This window comes from Nannospalax galili, unplaced genomic scaffold (assembly GCF_000622305.1).
Source record: "Nannospalax galili isolate Female #2095 unplaced genomic scaffold, S.galili_v1.0 scaffold217, whole genome shotgun sequence".
Taxonomy (NCBI): domain Eukaryota; kingdom Metazoa; phylum Chordata; class Mammalia; order Rodentia; family Spalacidae; genus Nannospalax; species Nannospalax galili.
This window is the reverse complement of record NW_008340643.1, coordinates 3601599-3618952: the sequence shown is the minus strand read 5'-3', so window position 1 is coordinate 3618952 and position 17354 is coordinate 3601599. Positions and strand designations below refer to the sequence as shown.

Here is a 17354-nt window from a genome sequence, read left to right as displayed (position 1 = left end):
AAGACAACTGAAATTAAAGTAATTCCACCATAGTTTTCCTTAAAGGAACACAGCATAAACAGGCAATTTGTCTGAATCTTTAGAAGTAACACAAATTTGAGATGATTAAATAACTAAATGCAGAGATAATGATTATTATTTAATTTCTATTATACCAATCATGATAATCCTTAAACTTGATCACTTTATATTTCTTTGTACAACATAACTGTATCTCTTAAAATATATACATATACAATATAAAAAACTTTAAATGTAGTTACCATATACTACGGGTTCAGTGCCCCAACAGATACCACAGGCTAGCTAAATAAAAAGCCCAATGCTGAGAATGGACTCCCTCTTATGGAGTTGTTGACCAAGGGTACCCACAGACCCTCAACCAATAAAGGTTACTGCCATTTCTCTTCATTACCCACCAGAACTTGAAGGTGAGACCCTGCTGAAGATACTACATATGTGAGTCACGGGACAAATAAGGAGAAATCAAGTTGGTATTGACCTCAAAGCTTTGCCTCTACTGGCTAGCTTTCATAGTGCTAGAAGGTGCTACGCATGCTATCAAAAGAGAAAGTAATAATCAGCCCTATCTAGCTGTGAATCCTGCAAGCTTTAATAACAAGTTCCCTAACAAGATATGCCCGGGAGTGCATTAGTGACATGGATGTTAAGGGAGTTAGCATCCACTTTCTGATCAGATATAAGGCCTGCTTCACTAGATGGAGCTCATACTTGGCACTGTTATCAGGGTCAGGAACCTGTGGTTAGACAGGTCACAGGCCATAGGGAACAACTTTACTATTGTTATTTTGCTAAATGGACATAGTGTTAAACAAACTCCTAATGACTTATTGTTATATCCATAGATTGATGCATCTCAACTGTCATGAGAGAAATTTCTTCTTTCAGTAGATAGTGATTAACACAGAGATCTACAACTATTCAGTGTGTAGAGAGTAAGAGAACATGGAGTGTTTGCCCCTAAATAGGATACCTACATCACACTATTTCCAAGGTTCAGGGCTCATTGTGGAATAAGGGACAGAAAGATTGTAAGAAACTGAGGTACTGGATGAATACAAGGAAGCCATGTTGTCTGGACACAAAAGGGCAGTTGTATATATGAACCCACAGCACTTATGACCATAAGCACAAGACAAGTAGATGCCCAAGTGAGGGAAAAAAAGAGCATGGAGGGGAGAGGTGGCCAAGAATGCCCAGCCCTAGCTTAGAAATTATTGGCAACTGATATATAATGGGAGAGGGAGAGTCAGTTTTCTTTAAGGGTGTGATACCTGGTAGGTTGACCAGGCTCCAAGGGATGGACCCACACCAAAGAGCATTTGGGAAACAGAAATTAGACTTGATAAGCATTTTAAAAAAGAAAAATAATAATCGACATGAAATTGGAGGGTAGGAAGGTGGTGGTAGAGATTGGGGAAGGGGTTTGAATATGATCAAAATACATTCTATGAAATCTTGAAAGAATAGAAAAGACTATTGTAATAGCACATCTGTTAAAGGGTTAGAACCAAGCAACAACAACAGCAACAATGACAACAACAATCAGTGCTCTCTAGGATTCCTCAGTGAGTTTGTGGTAGAGCCTGAGAATTTGAGTCTCTAGCAAGTTCTCAAAGAAGGCTGATCCTGCTGTCTAAAAATCTTCACTGAAAAACCCTCTGCCATGCCATGCTACACCTCTATTGAATCAAGCTGAATTATGCTGCGCTGCAAGTATTCAAAAAGTCTGACTTACTTAATGTTTCTCACATCAGCAAGGTTTCTTAAAATAACCAAACTATTTGACAAATGGAAGTGGATTCTTTTAGATGTCACAATAACTTGTCATGAACCAGAAAATACTCAACAAAGATAACTCTCTGGATACAAATACAAAACATCTGATTTCCTCTAAGTAACTGTTTTAAACTAAAAAAAAAAAGACTTAACATTCTAATACAACAAGAACCTACTAACTTAGCATGTATGCTTAGATAGAGCTCTCATCTATCTGTTCCTTTAGTCAGCAGTCAACCTTAATCATATGAAATATACACATACCCAAATTGAAAATGTTTTAATACTTACATTTTCTGTGGTTCCAGTAATTACATGGAGGCCATCGTAAGTGGATTTAATATACATACCCTATGAAAAAGACAGCATCAGAAAAAAGTGAAGCAACTGGCTTAATTTCAAATATAATTTCATTTACAATCTCAGAGTCAACAATGCTGTCTTAAAATTGTCGAGAAATTACTATGTGAAAGTCTGGTTTCTAAAGGTTGTCTAATGAAGCCTCCACTCAAATAACTACTTGATAAGTAAATTTCCTATAAGACCTAGAAAAATCACCATGATAATTCAATGTCTTGAACATACTTCATTCTTCTATAATCCACACTGTACATTCTGTGGTAAAATAGAAATTATAATGGGAAAATTCAAATACTGGCATATTAGTAATCTATTAGACTTGGTATAATTATACAATTAAAAATTAGGTTTCTTGCCAGACCTGGTGGTGTGTGCCTTTAATCCCAGCACTCAGGATGCAGAGGCAGGTGAATCTCTGTGAGTTTGAGGCCAGCCTGATCTATATAGCAAGTTACAGGCCAGCTAGGGCTACAAGGAGACCCTTTCTCAAGAATACCAAAAAGAGGTAAGTTCAACTATAAAACTTTCCATAATGAAGAGCAACAGGATAGAATGCATGATTTAAAAATGGCATTCAAATGAAGATATATAATATTTAATTTTCTAATTTCAACATACCATTTGTTGTAATTGCTTTTAATAATAAAATCTAATTTCTTTATTCTTTTAATATCACCTTAGCACTACTAAATAGAATATTAACCAGAAGTCAGGCAATAAGAGAAAGAGAAGAAACAAGTTGTTCAGAAGAGTTTCAAACTAATTATTTTTTAAATAGTTAAGAAGTCAAAGAAAATACAACTGATTATTTGCTCTTCTCTGAAAGTGGCAAACAGTAGGAAGGCCTGTATTTCAAGTATTATTTTTTTTCTGGAAATGAGACCAAATACTGGTCTCATATTTAATCAAGGACTCTCTTTTTTCTTTTGAAAAACAATAACAATCAATCAATCAATCAATCAGCCAACTAGCCAACCAACCAACTCTGAAGTTAAACAGCTAGATCATTTTTTCTTGCTCACTTTGCTAAAACCACATTTGCTTCACTTCATCTCCAAATATCAGTTAACCAATCACAGTCGAGTTGGTAGAATCAGGCATATTTGGAGACAGTTCAAGTACATCACAAGAAAAAGAATGCTGAAGCCAAGAGGCTTCTCAAAGAGCCCCTTCCTCTCTAGTCATCTCTTGTCTGGCATTCAGTTTTGAAACATTCTAATCTCATTTTCCTAACTTTTAATTTTATGCTAATTATTGTTTTTTAAAAGCAATTTGTCTTAATCACAACTAAGTGCACTCTCTCAGATTTTTTTCTTCATTTGTCTTTTAGATATTTTGTTGTTGTTGTTGTTTTGGGAAAGGGTTTCTTTGTAGCCTCAGCTGGCCTGAAACTCGTGATGAGACCAGGCTGGCCTTGACTGTACAGAGATCTGCCTACCTCTGCCTCCTAAGTGCTGGGATCTAATGCAAGTGCCCTCACCCTTGGCCTTTTAGATATTTCTTATGGCTAATTACTATCTAAATGCTACCAAAACCAAAAAAAATCAAGTGTTCTTAAAGTCCATTATTTAGTGTTGATTCACTTCTCATGATGATTTTCTCCCAGTAAGAGAGAAAGTGAGGTCCTTTTCTTCAAATAATACTATCTTTAGAATCACAGTCATAGAGCTTACAGAAGCTCTTAATATGATCTATTCCTGTCCCTCCTATTTCATCTATGACAGGTTAAAATCCACAGATGAGTCAATATGTCAAATATTAGAAGAAACTGCATTGTATGGACTCAAACCAAATATCATTGGTGGCCAATGAAAGCTTTGCTCTCTCTGAAATAGCTATATACAAATTTTATATACATACAAACATAACTGTGTGAAAAAGCCATGTAAAAAGGTAATCTACTTAGAGATCTCTAATAATATGCTAATTTCCAATATTTCTATTTTCCAGACTCTCGTTAATTTGTAAATTTAACTATGAGAAGAAATAAGAAACATGATAGGATCAAACTTATGTTTAATAGGTGTACAGAATGTAAACGTTCTCTAGTCAGTTTTTATTTGTGTGTGTGTGTGCATGTGTGTGTGTTCCTTATCAATATAAATTTTATCTGCTTACTTTCTATGGAGTATTAAAAAAGCTCTCCCTTGGGTCAAACTTTAAATTAATACATTTTGACCATCTAATTAATATAACAAAAAAGCATTGATGTATTTCATGGATGTTAGCCTAGTGGTAGCAATTTTTATATGATTATTCATTCTTATAATAATGGATATGGAAAAGTGGATGTAATTTATAATGATTATAGGGGATCAGGATATAGTACAGTGGGTAAATTGCTTGTTGCAAAATCATAAGGATTTCAGTTTGGATCCATAGCGTGCGCACACACACACACACACACACACACACATACAAAACCACACATGGTGGTACATGCCTGCGATCTCAGTGCTGGGAAGGAGAGGCAGAAGGATCCTGGAGGGTTCACTGGCAGCTATTCTAACCATTTGGTGAACTCCAAGTTCAGTGAGATACTCTGTCTCAAAAAATAAAGTAGAGAACAATAGAGGAGGAAGACACTCAGTGCTAAATCCTGGCCCCTACACATGCATGCACACTTGCACACATGTACCACACATTCATCCACACAGAAAAATGTCACTTGTCTTTAGCTACATATTCTAGAGGAAGGAAGATCTATTAAAACCAGAAAAAAAACAAAGTAAAACAAACAAAATACTTCCAAGGAGAGTAACGTTGTGCTTATTACAAAACTCTAAATGTTCTTAAGCTAAGGAATTTTAATCAGTGAATGGATGTGAAAGGATGTCATCAATGATTCATTTATTAAATGAGATAATTCAGAAATCACCATTTTCAATTCTCTTTTATTTTCATTTGTTTTTAAAAACGTTCTTTGTATGACAAACTTCTCCTACCTTAACTTCTCTAGGAAAAAAAGAACCAAAATGTTCAATGTCTGTGGAAATTCATAGACTTCCACATGTGGAGGCTGTCTTGCCCCCATCATTTGCTGTGCACTGATGGATGATGGCTTTGATAAACATGGTATCTCTTACCAGCCCTTCACTTGGTTTGATATTTGCCAGCTGAATCACTTCGAGGTGAGCAGACTGTGAAACCAAAGGATCTGATGACAGGGATATAATGTGGTCACAGACTCCAGAAAGAGTTTTACACTGGAAGTGAAAAAGAAAACAGTTATAGTAAACACATGTAACATATAAATCATCATTTATTATAAGTTTCATGATTTATTTTCAATTATATGTACATATGTGCGTCTTTGCACATGAGTTCAGAAGAGGATATCAGATCCCCTGGGGATAAAGTTATAGGTGGTTGCAACCTGCCCAACTTGAGTGTTGGGAACTGAACTCTGGTCTTCTGCAAGAGCTCTTAACCACTAAGCAATCTCTCCAGTCCCTATCATAGCTTTTCAAGGAGAAAAAAACATACAGTAGAAGAATGTTAACTGGCATTTAATCTTTAAAATATTTTAAAAGAGTTATTTAGGTGCACATAATGTACACAACACATATTTTAAATTAATAATTACTAATATATGAACTATATGTCAGGATGTTAATGAAAGTTATATGTATGTATTATTTATAATATTTGATGCACCACTCCTAAATATACAACAAGCTCATAGACAGCATTAACCAAAATGGGTAAAAAAATTAAAGCACTTCAGCCAAATTTACAGCCAATTTTGAAAGAGAAGCATCTTAGCTCTGGAAATTGTTACTGAATATGTCAATGCTGTTGTAATGCCTCTTCTAATTATATGGTTATTAAATAAATAATTTAAAAAATTAAAGCATTTCCACTAAAATCAGGAATGAGATAAGGATATCTAATCTTTCCATTCCTGTTCAATATAGTGTTTGAAGTCTTAGCTAGAGCAATAAGACAAGTGAAAGATATAAATGTGATACAAATAGGAAGGAAAGAACTTAAAATATCTTTATTTGATGATGATATGAATCGATACATAAAAAGACCCTGGGGACTCCTCCAGAAAACTACAACTGATAAACATATTTCTAAACAATCTTCATCATCTGAGATCCATTTGATATTGAGGCTTAATTTAATTCAAATTATGTTAAGCTAATAATTTCAATATAATATTAAAATTCTTGATGGCTAGCCAGGCATGGAGGCACATACCATTTATCTCAGCACTTGGGGGGGGCAGAGGTAGGCAGATATCTGTGAGATTGAGGCCACCATGGTCAACATAAGGGAATTCACGGCCAGCTGGGGCTACAGGGAGACCCTGTCTCAAAAGAACCCACATCCTCCAAAAATCTTGATGTCTTTTATTTCATGATCAGAAAGTTTTTTTTTTTTTTTAAGACAAATGACCAAGATCTTAGAATGACGACTCTTTCAAGTTTGATTGGTTAATTCTTTTTAAATTTGTCTGGACTTTCAGGATCAAGTTTATCTTTATATAAAATTCCACACTGCTAACAGGGAAAGTCTGGAACAAACTCACTCTGTTCCTTCAGGCTTTTAGGGATAGTCAGAAATGTACAACTATCTTATTTTGTTTCCTTCTGACATTATTCCATCTTCCACTTACCACTCCCACTATGTAGGTAGATCCTAGAACATATAAGGCACTCAATAAATATTATTTGTTTGGTCCCCAACCCTGTAAACATACCTATATGTGAGTTGACTGAGCTGAAGGTCAAATAAACACTTTTTTCTTTACTGAAGGATTTGCTATTTTGTGGGAATCAAGATAATAATCTTCTAACTAAGATATAATCATCCAACTAATTTTTCTGTGTTCTGTGGCTATTGCCACAGCCTACTGTGAAGATGATAGTTACCTCTGTCTCCTTGGTCAAAACAATAAAGACTGTGTTTTTATTTGTTATATTCTAGTCTTGGTCTATAGCCTCAGTCTGTGCTGGGCCCAGTTTCCTCACACTACAGAAACTGTCAGGATGAACTAGCCTCTGTAATGGGACTCATGATTTTTGCATTTGCTTCCCAAGACTGCACATTAATTGTGGTTATCAGATAAAAAAGATGTGGATTAGCCACAAAATACCAATACTCAGGGGAAGAACATGGGCCTGATATGAGGACAGATGTGGGTAATGACCACACTGACAATGCTTTACTCTTCACGTATAAGTAAGTTATATCCTTGAGGCTGTTTTCTTCAGACAAAAAAAAAATGAGGCAATAGAGATTATTTTATATGCCTTATAATCTAAATACGATAATTTATTTTTGAAACAGCCCAATACAGCTCCTATCCAAAGATACCAAATTACTTATTTGTTCCCAGTTGCTTTTTGTAACCTATAAAGGCCTCAATTCCAAAGGAGATTAATTAGTTCATTACTCTTAATTCTATGGCCATCTTACAATGACTAGAATTCACAATGGCCAGTCTAGTTGCATGACAACTGTAATTTTGGCCACAAAAGGACAACTGTGTTATATCTAGAAGATGACTGGGAACCACTTTATAAAGGATATTTTAAAGTATTATTTTACTTTTATAATTTAATTTTTGAGACTGACATACACTATATTTTGATCATACTTAGATTTCCCTTCCCCATATGCACCTCCCCTATTACACACACAGACACAGACACACACACACACACACACACACACACACACACACACAAATTACAGCCTGTAGAGGCTAATTTGTGTCCCCAAATCTTCAGTGTGGGTCCATCCACAGGAGCCTGGTTAGCCTTTCAAGTGTTAAGTCCTTGATAGAGACTGACTTTCATACTCCCAGCAGTCATTGGTTGTCAACAGTTCCTCAGGTAGTGTTGGGGTTTCTTAACCACTTCCCCATGTCTATGCTGGGATGTTTTCCTGGCTTGAGCTTATGTGATACTTCTGCATGTCGTCACCATTGCTGTAAGCTCAGATAAGTACCTGACCAGGTGTCTAGAAAACCATTTCCTTGTGGTTATTCATCATCTCTGGCTCTTACAATGTTTCTACAATGATTCCCCAGGTCAAAGTGTGCTATTCAGGGATAAACACTCTGCAGCATCTTCATCTTAATATCTGCACACTGGCCAGCAGTGGTTCTCCGTATTAATCACCATCTACTGCATTAGGAAGTGTCTCTGCTGAGACCTGAGAGAGTTCATTGCTGCCCTTTTCACAGGAGCCAGGAATTGGAAACAACTTATCAGTCCAACAACTGATGAATGGATAATGAAGGTGTGGTACATATACATATGCATATACATATACATATACACAATGGAATATTATTCACCTCCTAAAAGAAACAAAATTGAGAAATTCGCAGGTAATTGGATGGAACTGGAAACAATCATCCTGAGTGAGGTAACCCAGAGCCAGAAAGACAAATGTCGCATGTTTTCTCTCATAGCTGAATAATAGCTTTGAAATCCTAGATATGCATATTTCAATTTGAAAATCAAGAGAGGTCAGGAAAGAAACTGTCATGGGGGGGTGGGGGAGGTTTCCTGGGAGGGAAGGTAAAATGCAGTTATATAAAGGAGGAAAGTGGTCAGCCTTAAACACATTCAGGCACAAGGATCACTAAATAGACTTGGTACATTTTATGTGTGTGTGTGTGTGTGTGTGTGTGTGTGTGTGTGTGTAAATGTATGAATGTATATGTACCAATAATAATCAAAGAAGAAGCGGTCACAAAACTGAGAAGGATTGGGGGTATTGGAAGAACTGAAGGGAGGAGGAGGCGTGGTGGAAATGATGTAAATATACTTATGTATGAAATACTCAAAACAAAAGCTTAAAGAAGCCATTCACATAGTCAACAATCACTAATTATGTGCTACATAAATCAATTGCCAAATACTATGCTTAAGGATGCCATAGCCTGGAAATGTGTTTCTGGTAATTTATTTTGATTTTTGCCATTAGCACCAGAAGCATTAAGTATGCTGCAATGTGGTTCCTGAAAACAGAACAGAAGCACTAACTCCTAAGACACTTATGAGATAAAATTATTAATTCAGGGGCTGGAAAGACAGCTCAGTGCATAAGAGCACTGGTTGCTCTTGAATAGGCCCTGAGTTTGATTCCCAGCACCCACATGGTGGCTAACCGTCCATAACTCCAGTTCCAGGGGATTTGACGCCCTCTTCTGACCTCCACAGGCACTGAATGACAAGGGTGCCCCTAACTACATGCAGGCAATACACTCATACACATAAAATTAAAATAATAAATAAAACACTTAAAAATTTTAATTCAAAGCTTATAGTGCTCAAATCTTTTAAATTCTTAGATTGATTCACTTTAAAATATATAGTCCTAAAGCTTATTTGATAGTAGATAGAAATGATAGAAATTTATCACTAAAGTTTGTAATTCCATAAATTCCAAAAGTCTTTGAATTTCAGTGTATATAAGTGAGATTCTCTTGCTAATCTTCCTGAATGATACTTTGGGATCTTAAGAGGTCAATCAACCTGCACAAGTTAACAAAGTTAAAGGCAAAGTTAAAGCAAAAACCCCAAGCTCTGAGGCTCAATGAAGTGCTCTTTCTCCAATGACACGCCAACTCTAACCAAAGAACCAAACAAATTAGAGGTGGCAATACAGTATCTCATATTTAAATTCTTAAGATAACTATTTCCATAATTATTGCTTCTTGGCTACTAGTCTCTTTTTAGCTTTATTTAAAAAAATTTTTGCTTTTGGTTTAGTCTCAGTGGAAATTTGAATTGATGGTGTACTAGGGATTTACAGTGGTGCTACAAATTATCACAAGCTCAGAGGCTTAACATAACATTAATTTTTCCAATGTATATTTTAATTGAATTTTTGTGCATTTCATACAAAACACTTCAATCATTTTATACCTCCATCCCGACTCTGCCATAGCACCCCACCGGATTACACGCATGTTATCATATATGTTAAGGTCTATTGAGTCAAGTTTGTGCATCTGAATGTCCCTCAGTGAAGATTGATCCACTGGGCTCTAGGCAGCCTATCTCGTTTCTCCCTTAAAGAAGATCAGCTCTTCTTCACCCAGCAGTAATTAGCAGCCAATAGCTCTACAGCTAAGTTTGAGGCCTGCTGCCCATTTCCCAAGTTCTATGGTGGGATTTTGTCTGAGTTTGCATGGGTTTTGTGCATGCTGACACACTTATTATCTCTCAGTTTTGATGGCTCAGAAGTCCAGACACTGGACCCAATCCTTAGTCTGCTGATTAGGGATTCACAAGCCTGATACCAGGTGTCATCAGGGCTATGTTCCTAAGAGAGAGGGTTAAGAAGAGGGAGAACCTTCTAAGTTCATTTAAACCATTAGAATTCATTTCTTTGTGGCTGTATTTCTGAAGTCTCCATTTTTCTTGCTATCATTCAGGGATTATTCATAGCTCCCAAGGGTTCCCCTTAGGTCTTGGTGCCTTGGCACAATGCATAGAAAACCTTGTAACAATGTAGCTTGCTTTTTAAAAAGGCCAACAGAAGATCTCTGGTCTTTGTTGGGCATTTTAAAATACTTTATCTCTTTCTATATTTTATGTATATGGGTGTATTGCCTGCATGTATGTAAGTGCACCCATGCTGTGCAATGTCCACGGAAGTTAGAAGAGGACATCAGATCCTCTGGAACTGGAGTTATGGATGGTTGCTGGCTACCACATGGGTGCTGGGAACAAAGCCCAGGTCCTCTGCAAGAGCAGCCAGTGCCCTCAACTGCTGAGCCATATCTCCAGTCCCCATTAAAACATTTTAAACATTTTAAAAGGGCTCACATGAGGTTAAGTTCACCAGGTCTAATCTCTTTTTATATATTTAGATCAAATAAGAAAGGATTTTTACACGCATCTGAAAAATTCCTTCACCTTTGCCATAGAGCCAAATGTAATCATGTTCAAGCACAATTCATCATATCCCTAGGTCTCAATTATACTAAAGAATTGGCAATTATATGGCAAGAGTATGGATCTTGGGGGCCATTTTTGAATCCTACTTACCACAGATGCCAATAGAAAATCATCAAAAGAAAAAGGAAAACTATTGAAATGATGTGCCTAAAATTTTTACCCATAGATTTAGATTTTTGTGCTCATAATGAAGCATCTGAATGATAGTGATGAAGAACTTGAGACTGAACCTCAGATTACAACTCACTAGCTGTGTGATATTAGGCAAATTACTTAATAGTTCCAAGTGTCCTAGTTCTGTTATACACACAATTTTGATTAAAAATAAAACAGTACCCATTTCTCTGCATTTGGATGAGGACTAAATAAAACAATATTTGTTGAGAGTTTATCATATTATAAGTAAGTCATTTTAAGTTGAAAACCAGAACTACATCTATTCTAATTTCCTGCAGTTTTGTGGACAGGAAGCAGTGATGGGTAGGTTTGTGGTTGGTCCCAAAGTAGAAGAGAGATCACTCAAGGTCAAGAATAACAACAGTTTGTATATATCAGTGACTCAAGCAAGACTTAGATTATTAAGATGACTTAATTTTTCTTTGGATATTAGATTCAAACAGAGAGTGAATGAGCTGGATGAGCTTCTGGATAAATTTAGATGCTGTACCATCTTTCAAGATACACAGATATAGATTCCTTATATGCAAAATAAGGATCAAACTTGTCAAGGCTTACTTGGGAGCAATGTTTCCACATACCTTAGTGAAATTTAAAGGTGGAATGCATGGTTTTTGGAAGTAAGAGTTTACCATACTGATTCAAGTTATTAATTTATCAATTCTCAGCATCAAATTCACACTTTGCTTTTTCTGTGCTACTGGACCTAATAACTCTAAGCATTTCTTCCTTAATAGTGGGCACGATGCTATGTATTTGTCAGTAGAGGGCACTGGAGGGACACTGCAGGGGGAAGGAGGCTTCTCTTCCGGGTTCTCATGGGCTGCACTTTGTATTTTCTTGTTCCTGATTTAAGGTCTATGGGTGGTGCACGCCTATGAGGACATCAGATAATGTTCTGCTCCAGTCACTCACCGGAATCATTCATAAATCTCTCAGTAACCTGGCAGCTTGGGCCAAGGCTTAGAGTATACCATCTTGAGGATATTTTAACATGCTCTTGAGAACTCTTACACACAGCAGTACCCCAAATCTTGCTATGAACTCTTTTACCATACCTTTCTGCCTACATTGTGAAATGCTGTTTCCCTGCTGTCCTGGCAGCTGAGGCCCAGCTCTGACCTAGGCAAATCAATCAGTTAGCAGCTATACTTTACTTTCTGAGCTTTAGGAGAGGGTGGTCTACCTGCCTGTAAGATGTCCTTCCCTGCGTACTCTCGTCCTTCAGCCCTTGGGAATGGTTTAGTATTCCTTTTACATCATTACAGACAGCCTCCTATTATTACCTGTATCGAACTTATTTTATGTTACTGTGTAGTTTCTGTCTCCATGCTGATTCAACTGCGTTGAAAAATTATTTTACAGCAACTTGACAGTACTTTAAAAAATTCAGTGTCTTTGATCACATATAGAGTGGACTCAGATCAAGTTCTTCTTCACATTTATCACTTTATGGGACGAGTCAGTTTTCTCATGATTTTGTGAGTTTGTCCTCAAAGAATTACGGCATTTAGATTTAAGAAATCACAGTTAGTCCAATCCTTCAACTTAATTAGAAAGGCTAATTTAAGTTTGTTCACAGCTAGTAAGTGTCAGACTGGAGTCAGGACACAAAAATTTTAAATAATATTTTATTTATTTTTTTATTTTATGTGTATGAGTGTATTCCCTGCGTGTATGTGAGTGCACCCGGGTCGTGCAATGCCGCAGACATCAGAAGAGGGCTTCGGATTCCCTTGGAACTGGAGTCAAGGATGTTTCGTAGCTGCCATGTGGGTGCTGGGAATTGAACCCAGATCCTCTGTAAGAACAGTCAGTGCTCTTAACTGCTGAGCCACCTCTCTAGCCCCAGGACTCAAAATTTTTAAATTCTCAGATCAGTGCCCCTTCTACTACATTAAATTATGTTAGTACTCAACAAAAACAAAGAATTTGTGAGGACAAGGATTGTACCCTTAGAGTCAGTCTGAACATGAAAGTATTTTGCAATGCATAATGTGTTCAGCAAATGTAATATTACCAAGAACACTTACATAAATACACTCTATGTAAATCATAATAAGAAACATTAATAGTATATTATCTTCTTCATGTGGGTCGCATTCCCTTTACTCCACAGGTGTTCTCTTTCTGTCATAGGAAAGAAAAACAGTTCTACTTCTGTCATATTATACTTAGAGATCTCCTTTATCACTTCTGCATGGATATTGGTTGTAGAGAAGTTAATTTTTAAAGACTTAATTATTTTTATTTTATATGCATTTTTGCCTATATGTATGTAAGGTAACAATATGAGTGCAGTGTCCATAGAGGTCAGAAGACGGCATCAGATCCCCTGGAACTGGAGTTACAGACAGCTGTGATCTGTCATGTGGGTGCTAGAAACTGAACTGAGGTCCTTTGCAAGAGCAGTAAGTGCTCTTAACCACTGAGCCATGGCTCCAGTCCCAAGACTTTAATTTGTATTTAAAATAGTTTACAACAAAATAAATCACTAAAAGTGTCAAAAGGCAATACAGTTCAAAAAACAATTCTTAATTCAGTAATAGTGTTACCATGTCTCTTTAGGTTGACTACAAAGAATGAAGAGGGTCAAATTAGAAGGGTTACATAAACTGTAAAATAAAGCTCTCACCATCAGTACTTTGGTGGTTAGGAGGAGGAAGAAGAGGAGGAGGAGGAGAAGGAGGAAGAAGAGGAGGAGGAGGGTAAATGGGGAAAATTAAGGAACCTTAACTGGGAGGGAGGCTTAGACAGGGAGAGAGTAAGGTGATAAATAATGCTTAGCTGGTGTGGAAAACCAGAGGGGTATGTAACAGTTCAAAAACACACTGAAAAATTACATATACAGTATCTCTACATGAGTCCATGTGTATCGCTGAAGGCTATTTAATTAGAAACGGTGCCAGATGAGAGAAACTTCCCTTCAAGTTGTTGGCCAGGGCAGTCAAAAAGCCTCCCAAAATTTATACAGTCTATTGCCACAGCCCTTGAATGCCTCTCAGAACTTGAAACTGAGACCATATTGCTGAAGACACGACATAGTTTGGACACAGGATTTGGAACAATGGAGCCGGAACTGACCAGGAAGCCACTTCCCCTGAAGGATAGGTTTCATAGTTTTGGAGGACACTATGCAAGCTGCTAAAGGAGAACATCAATTGATGGTCCAACCTCAGCTTTAAGGCCACAACAATGACTGGCACAGCAAACTATATTGGAGCAGTAGTGGCAGTTTTATCTTCGGGGTAATCAACAGCTATCTAACTGAACTTAAAACCCACTCAGAGAGAGGAACTCATGTGTGTTACTGTAAACACAACCAAATACACATGGTTGGAGGGGTCATAGGTTTTAGAGAAAATTCCAAGGCTGTCACATTCCCAGACAAATGTAATTTCTTAGTATGTGGTAAATATGGGTCCTTATATTTATATACAAGGATCCCAGTCACCACTCATCAAAAGTGATTCTTTTGCAACAGACAGATTATTAAAGAGTTCCACAACTGGTCATACACAGAGATTGTCTCTGAATTGCTCAACCCTAAGTGACATGTCTACAACAGAACCTCTACTCCTAAGGCTCATGGAACATAGTGGAACAAGGGGTAGAGAGAATAGTAATGAATCTCTCAACTCTCATCAACAGAGCTTCCTCATGGAACAGAGATCAATGATGACAAAAGACTACAAATGACCTAAGTATAGAGTATGGGAGTCTGCAGAATGTGGGCCTTTGGAATAGATTCCTATATTAAACTTCACCTACCCAGGTTTCAGGGACCATTGCAGAAGAGGGTGTAGAAAAATCATAAGGGCCAGGGGGGAGGTGCACGACCATATGGAAATAGAATCTTACAGGCTCCTGGGACTTTGCTCATATGAACCTACAGCAATGGTGTCATCATGTGCAAAACCCATACAAACTCAAATAGACAGAAATCCAGCACAGAATTATGGAAATGGGCAGCTTGCCCCAATCTTGGCTGAAAAACTATTGGCAGCTGACTACTGCTGGGTGAGGAAGAGCTGATCTTCTTAAAGGGAGGGACTCTAGATAGGCTGACTAGACCTCAGTGGATGAACTTGCACTGAGGGATGTCTGGGGATACTAACTTGACACAATAGGCCTTAACACAAATGACAGCATGCATGAAATACAGTGAGGGTGTGGGCTATGGGAGGGTGCCAGTGGAGAAGGGGGTATAAAGATGATTAACATGTTCTGTATGAAACACACTAAAGTTCAATAAAAATTTAAAAATAAAAATAATGCATCTTAATGATTTTTATTTGTACAATTAAATATTAGAAATAATTTTTAATAAGAATCATCAGAATTTGTATGCTTCAATGTTACAGTCCAAATGAAATATCAAGCACACAAAAATTCAGCTTTGATTTGGACCAAGACCAGAGCTTTCAGAGAGGATCCCAGGTTATAATTGGTAAAAAGCTGCCTTTTCACCACTCAGGGATCTTCTGAATATCAATATAAAAATTATGGATTTTTAAGTCATTAGCATGTACTGCTTTCAAGAAATCTCTAAAGATTAAATATTAATACTACTACTTTTATTACATTATGGGGCATGCTGCTACTCTAGTGCTTAAATAATCTTCAAGGTTTGGAATGATTAGCAGAGGAAAGCTATGCTTATATAATGTATCATATTGATGTGAGAGTAAAGACTAAAATGAGCGCTTCACTTTCTCTTCCAGGTTCTCCTCTTCAGTCTAACATTTGCCTCTGCATATTTTAGCCCAGAAACAGAGAATGCATAATAATCTCAGTCCAGATGGATTTTCAGAAGAAATAATTAATAAATTTAAAGAAATGAAAAATTATACAAAGTGCTCATGAAATAAAAAAATGGCTAACATGCCAAACTTAGTCTAGCAAATAGGTTAGAGAAAGTGAGATAAAAGAGAAAGAGAAGAGGAAAGACAGGGGAGAGGGAAAGGAGAAAGAACGAAAGGAGGGAAAAAGAAGAGAGGGAGGCAGGAAGGGAGAGACAAAGAGAGCTAGGAAGAAGAGGAGGAGGATATTCTTGAAAAGTAAAAGGTAAAGCACTATACAACTAAAAGATCTTAACACTAAAATGATAAAATGGGCAAGTGTGCATTTATTTTTCCATTATCTTTACAAAGCCCACACTGCTGGTTAATGTAAAATGTTATTTGATCTCAGAATAGTCTGACTTAAGAAGTGTGACTTTAATAAACTCGCATCGTCTGGAATTTCCTTGAATTTATCAAAGCTGACAAGTCCTCCAGGCTTACCAATGAGAGCAGCAGGGCTGCAAGAAGCAGAATAATTCTCTACAGCCCAAGGTCTCAAAGAGCTTCTTCAAATGCAAAGGCTGCAGTATAAGGAGAGAGTGAGGAGAAAGCACGTGGAACTAAGAAAGCTCTAGATTCTCTGTAGCTGATTTAGTATATAAAATAGGGATCTTTGTGGAACAAAACAGAGGGTCTCCAATATACCGTGGAGCATGTAGAGCAGGACAAGGCCCAACTGAGGGAAATTTCAGACTCTGACAAAGCTAAGAAAATGCAACACTTTAATTTTAGTAAATAATCACTCAAATAGATAGTACATTGATTTTATTCATTGTGTTTGTCTTTTATGGTTGTACTCTCTGTTTTGAACAATTATATTTAATGGCAATTTCCAAAGAAATACAAGTTGTTCAGTCTCTTTTCATTCATTGTCACACTACACATTAACAAACATCCCTGTTCAACACGACAATCAGTTTCTCCTTCCACCAGATTTTTCACAGATTTCTATTTTCTAATTTTAACCAAAATAACTCTCTGATTTTAAAGAGAAAAGGAGACCATCATAATCTAGCCTAAGCATTGTCCAAGTTAGTTTTGATTATTATACCTATATGAAATATATTAAACTTTAAAAGCCATCAGAAGTATTAATATAGAATAAAGTATATATTTTGCCTGATTTCATTATAAACACACTGTAAAATAACTGGAAAAAAATAGGAACCTATTTGAAACTAAAACATTCAGCTCTCATCTTACCAGCAAATATTATAAATACTGCAATTCCAGAATATTCCCT

The 17354-nt window shown here is 36.8% G+C and overlaps 1 protein-coding gene across 1 annotated transcript in view; it reads right to left on the bottom strand.

The window, feature by feature from the left end:
- Positions 1 to 17354, bottom strand: part of Cnksr2 (connector enhancer of kinase suppressor of Ras 2) — a 229516-nt gene that overhangs the window by 102908 nt on the left and 109254 nt on the right. The window contains exons 6-7 of the mRNA XM_029564782.1: positions 5247 to 5366; positions 2092 to 2151 (exon numbers count right to left, since the gene is read on the bottom strand). Of these exons, the coding sequence (XP_029420642.1) occupies positions 2092 to 2151; positions 5247 to 5366 (180 nt within the window). The remainder of the gene's footprint in view (positions 1 to 2091; positions 2152 to 5246; positions 5367 to 17354) is intronic.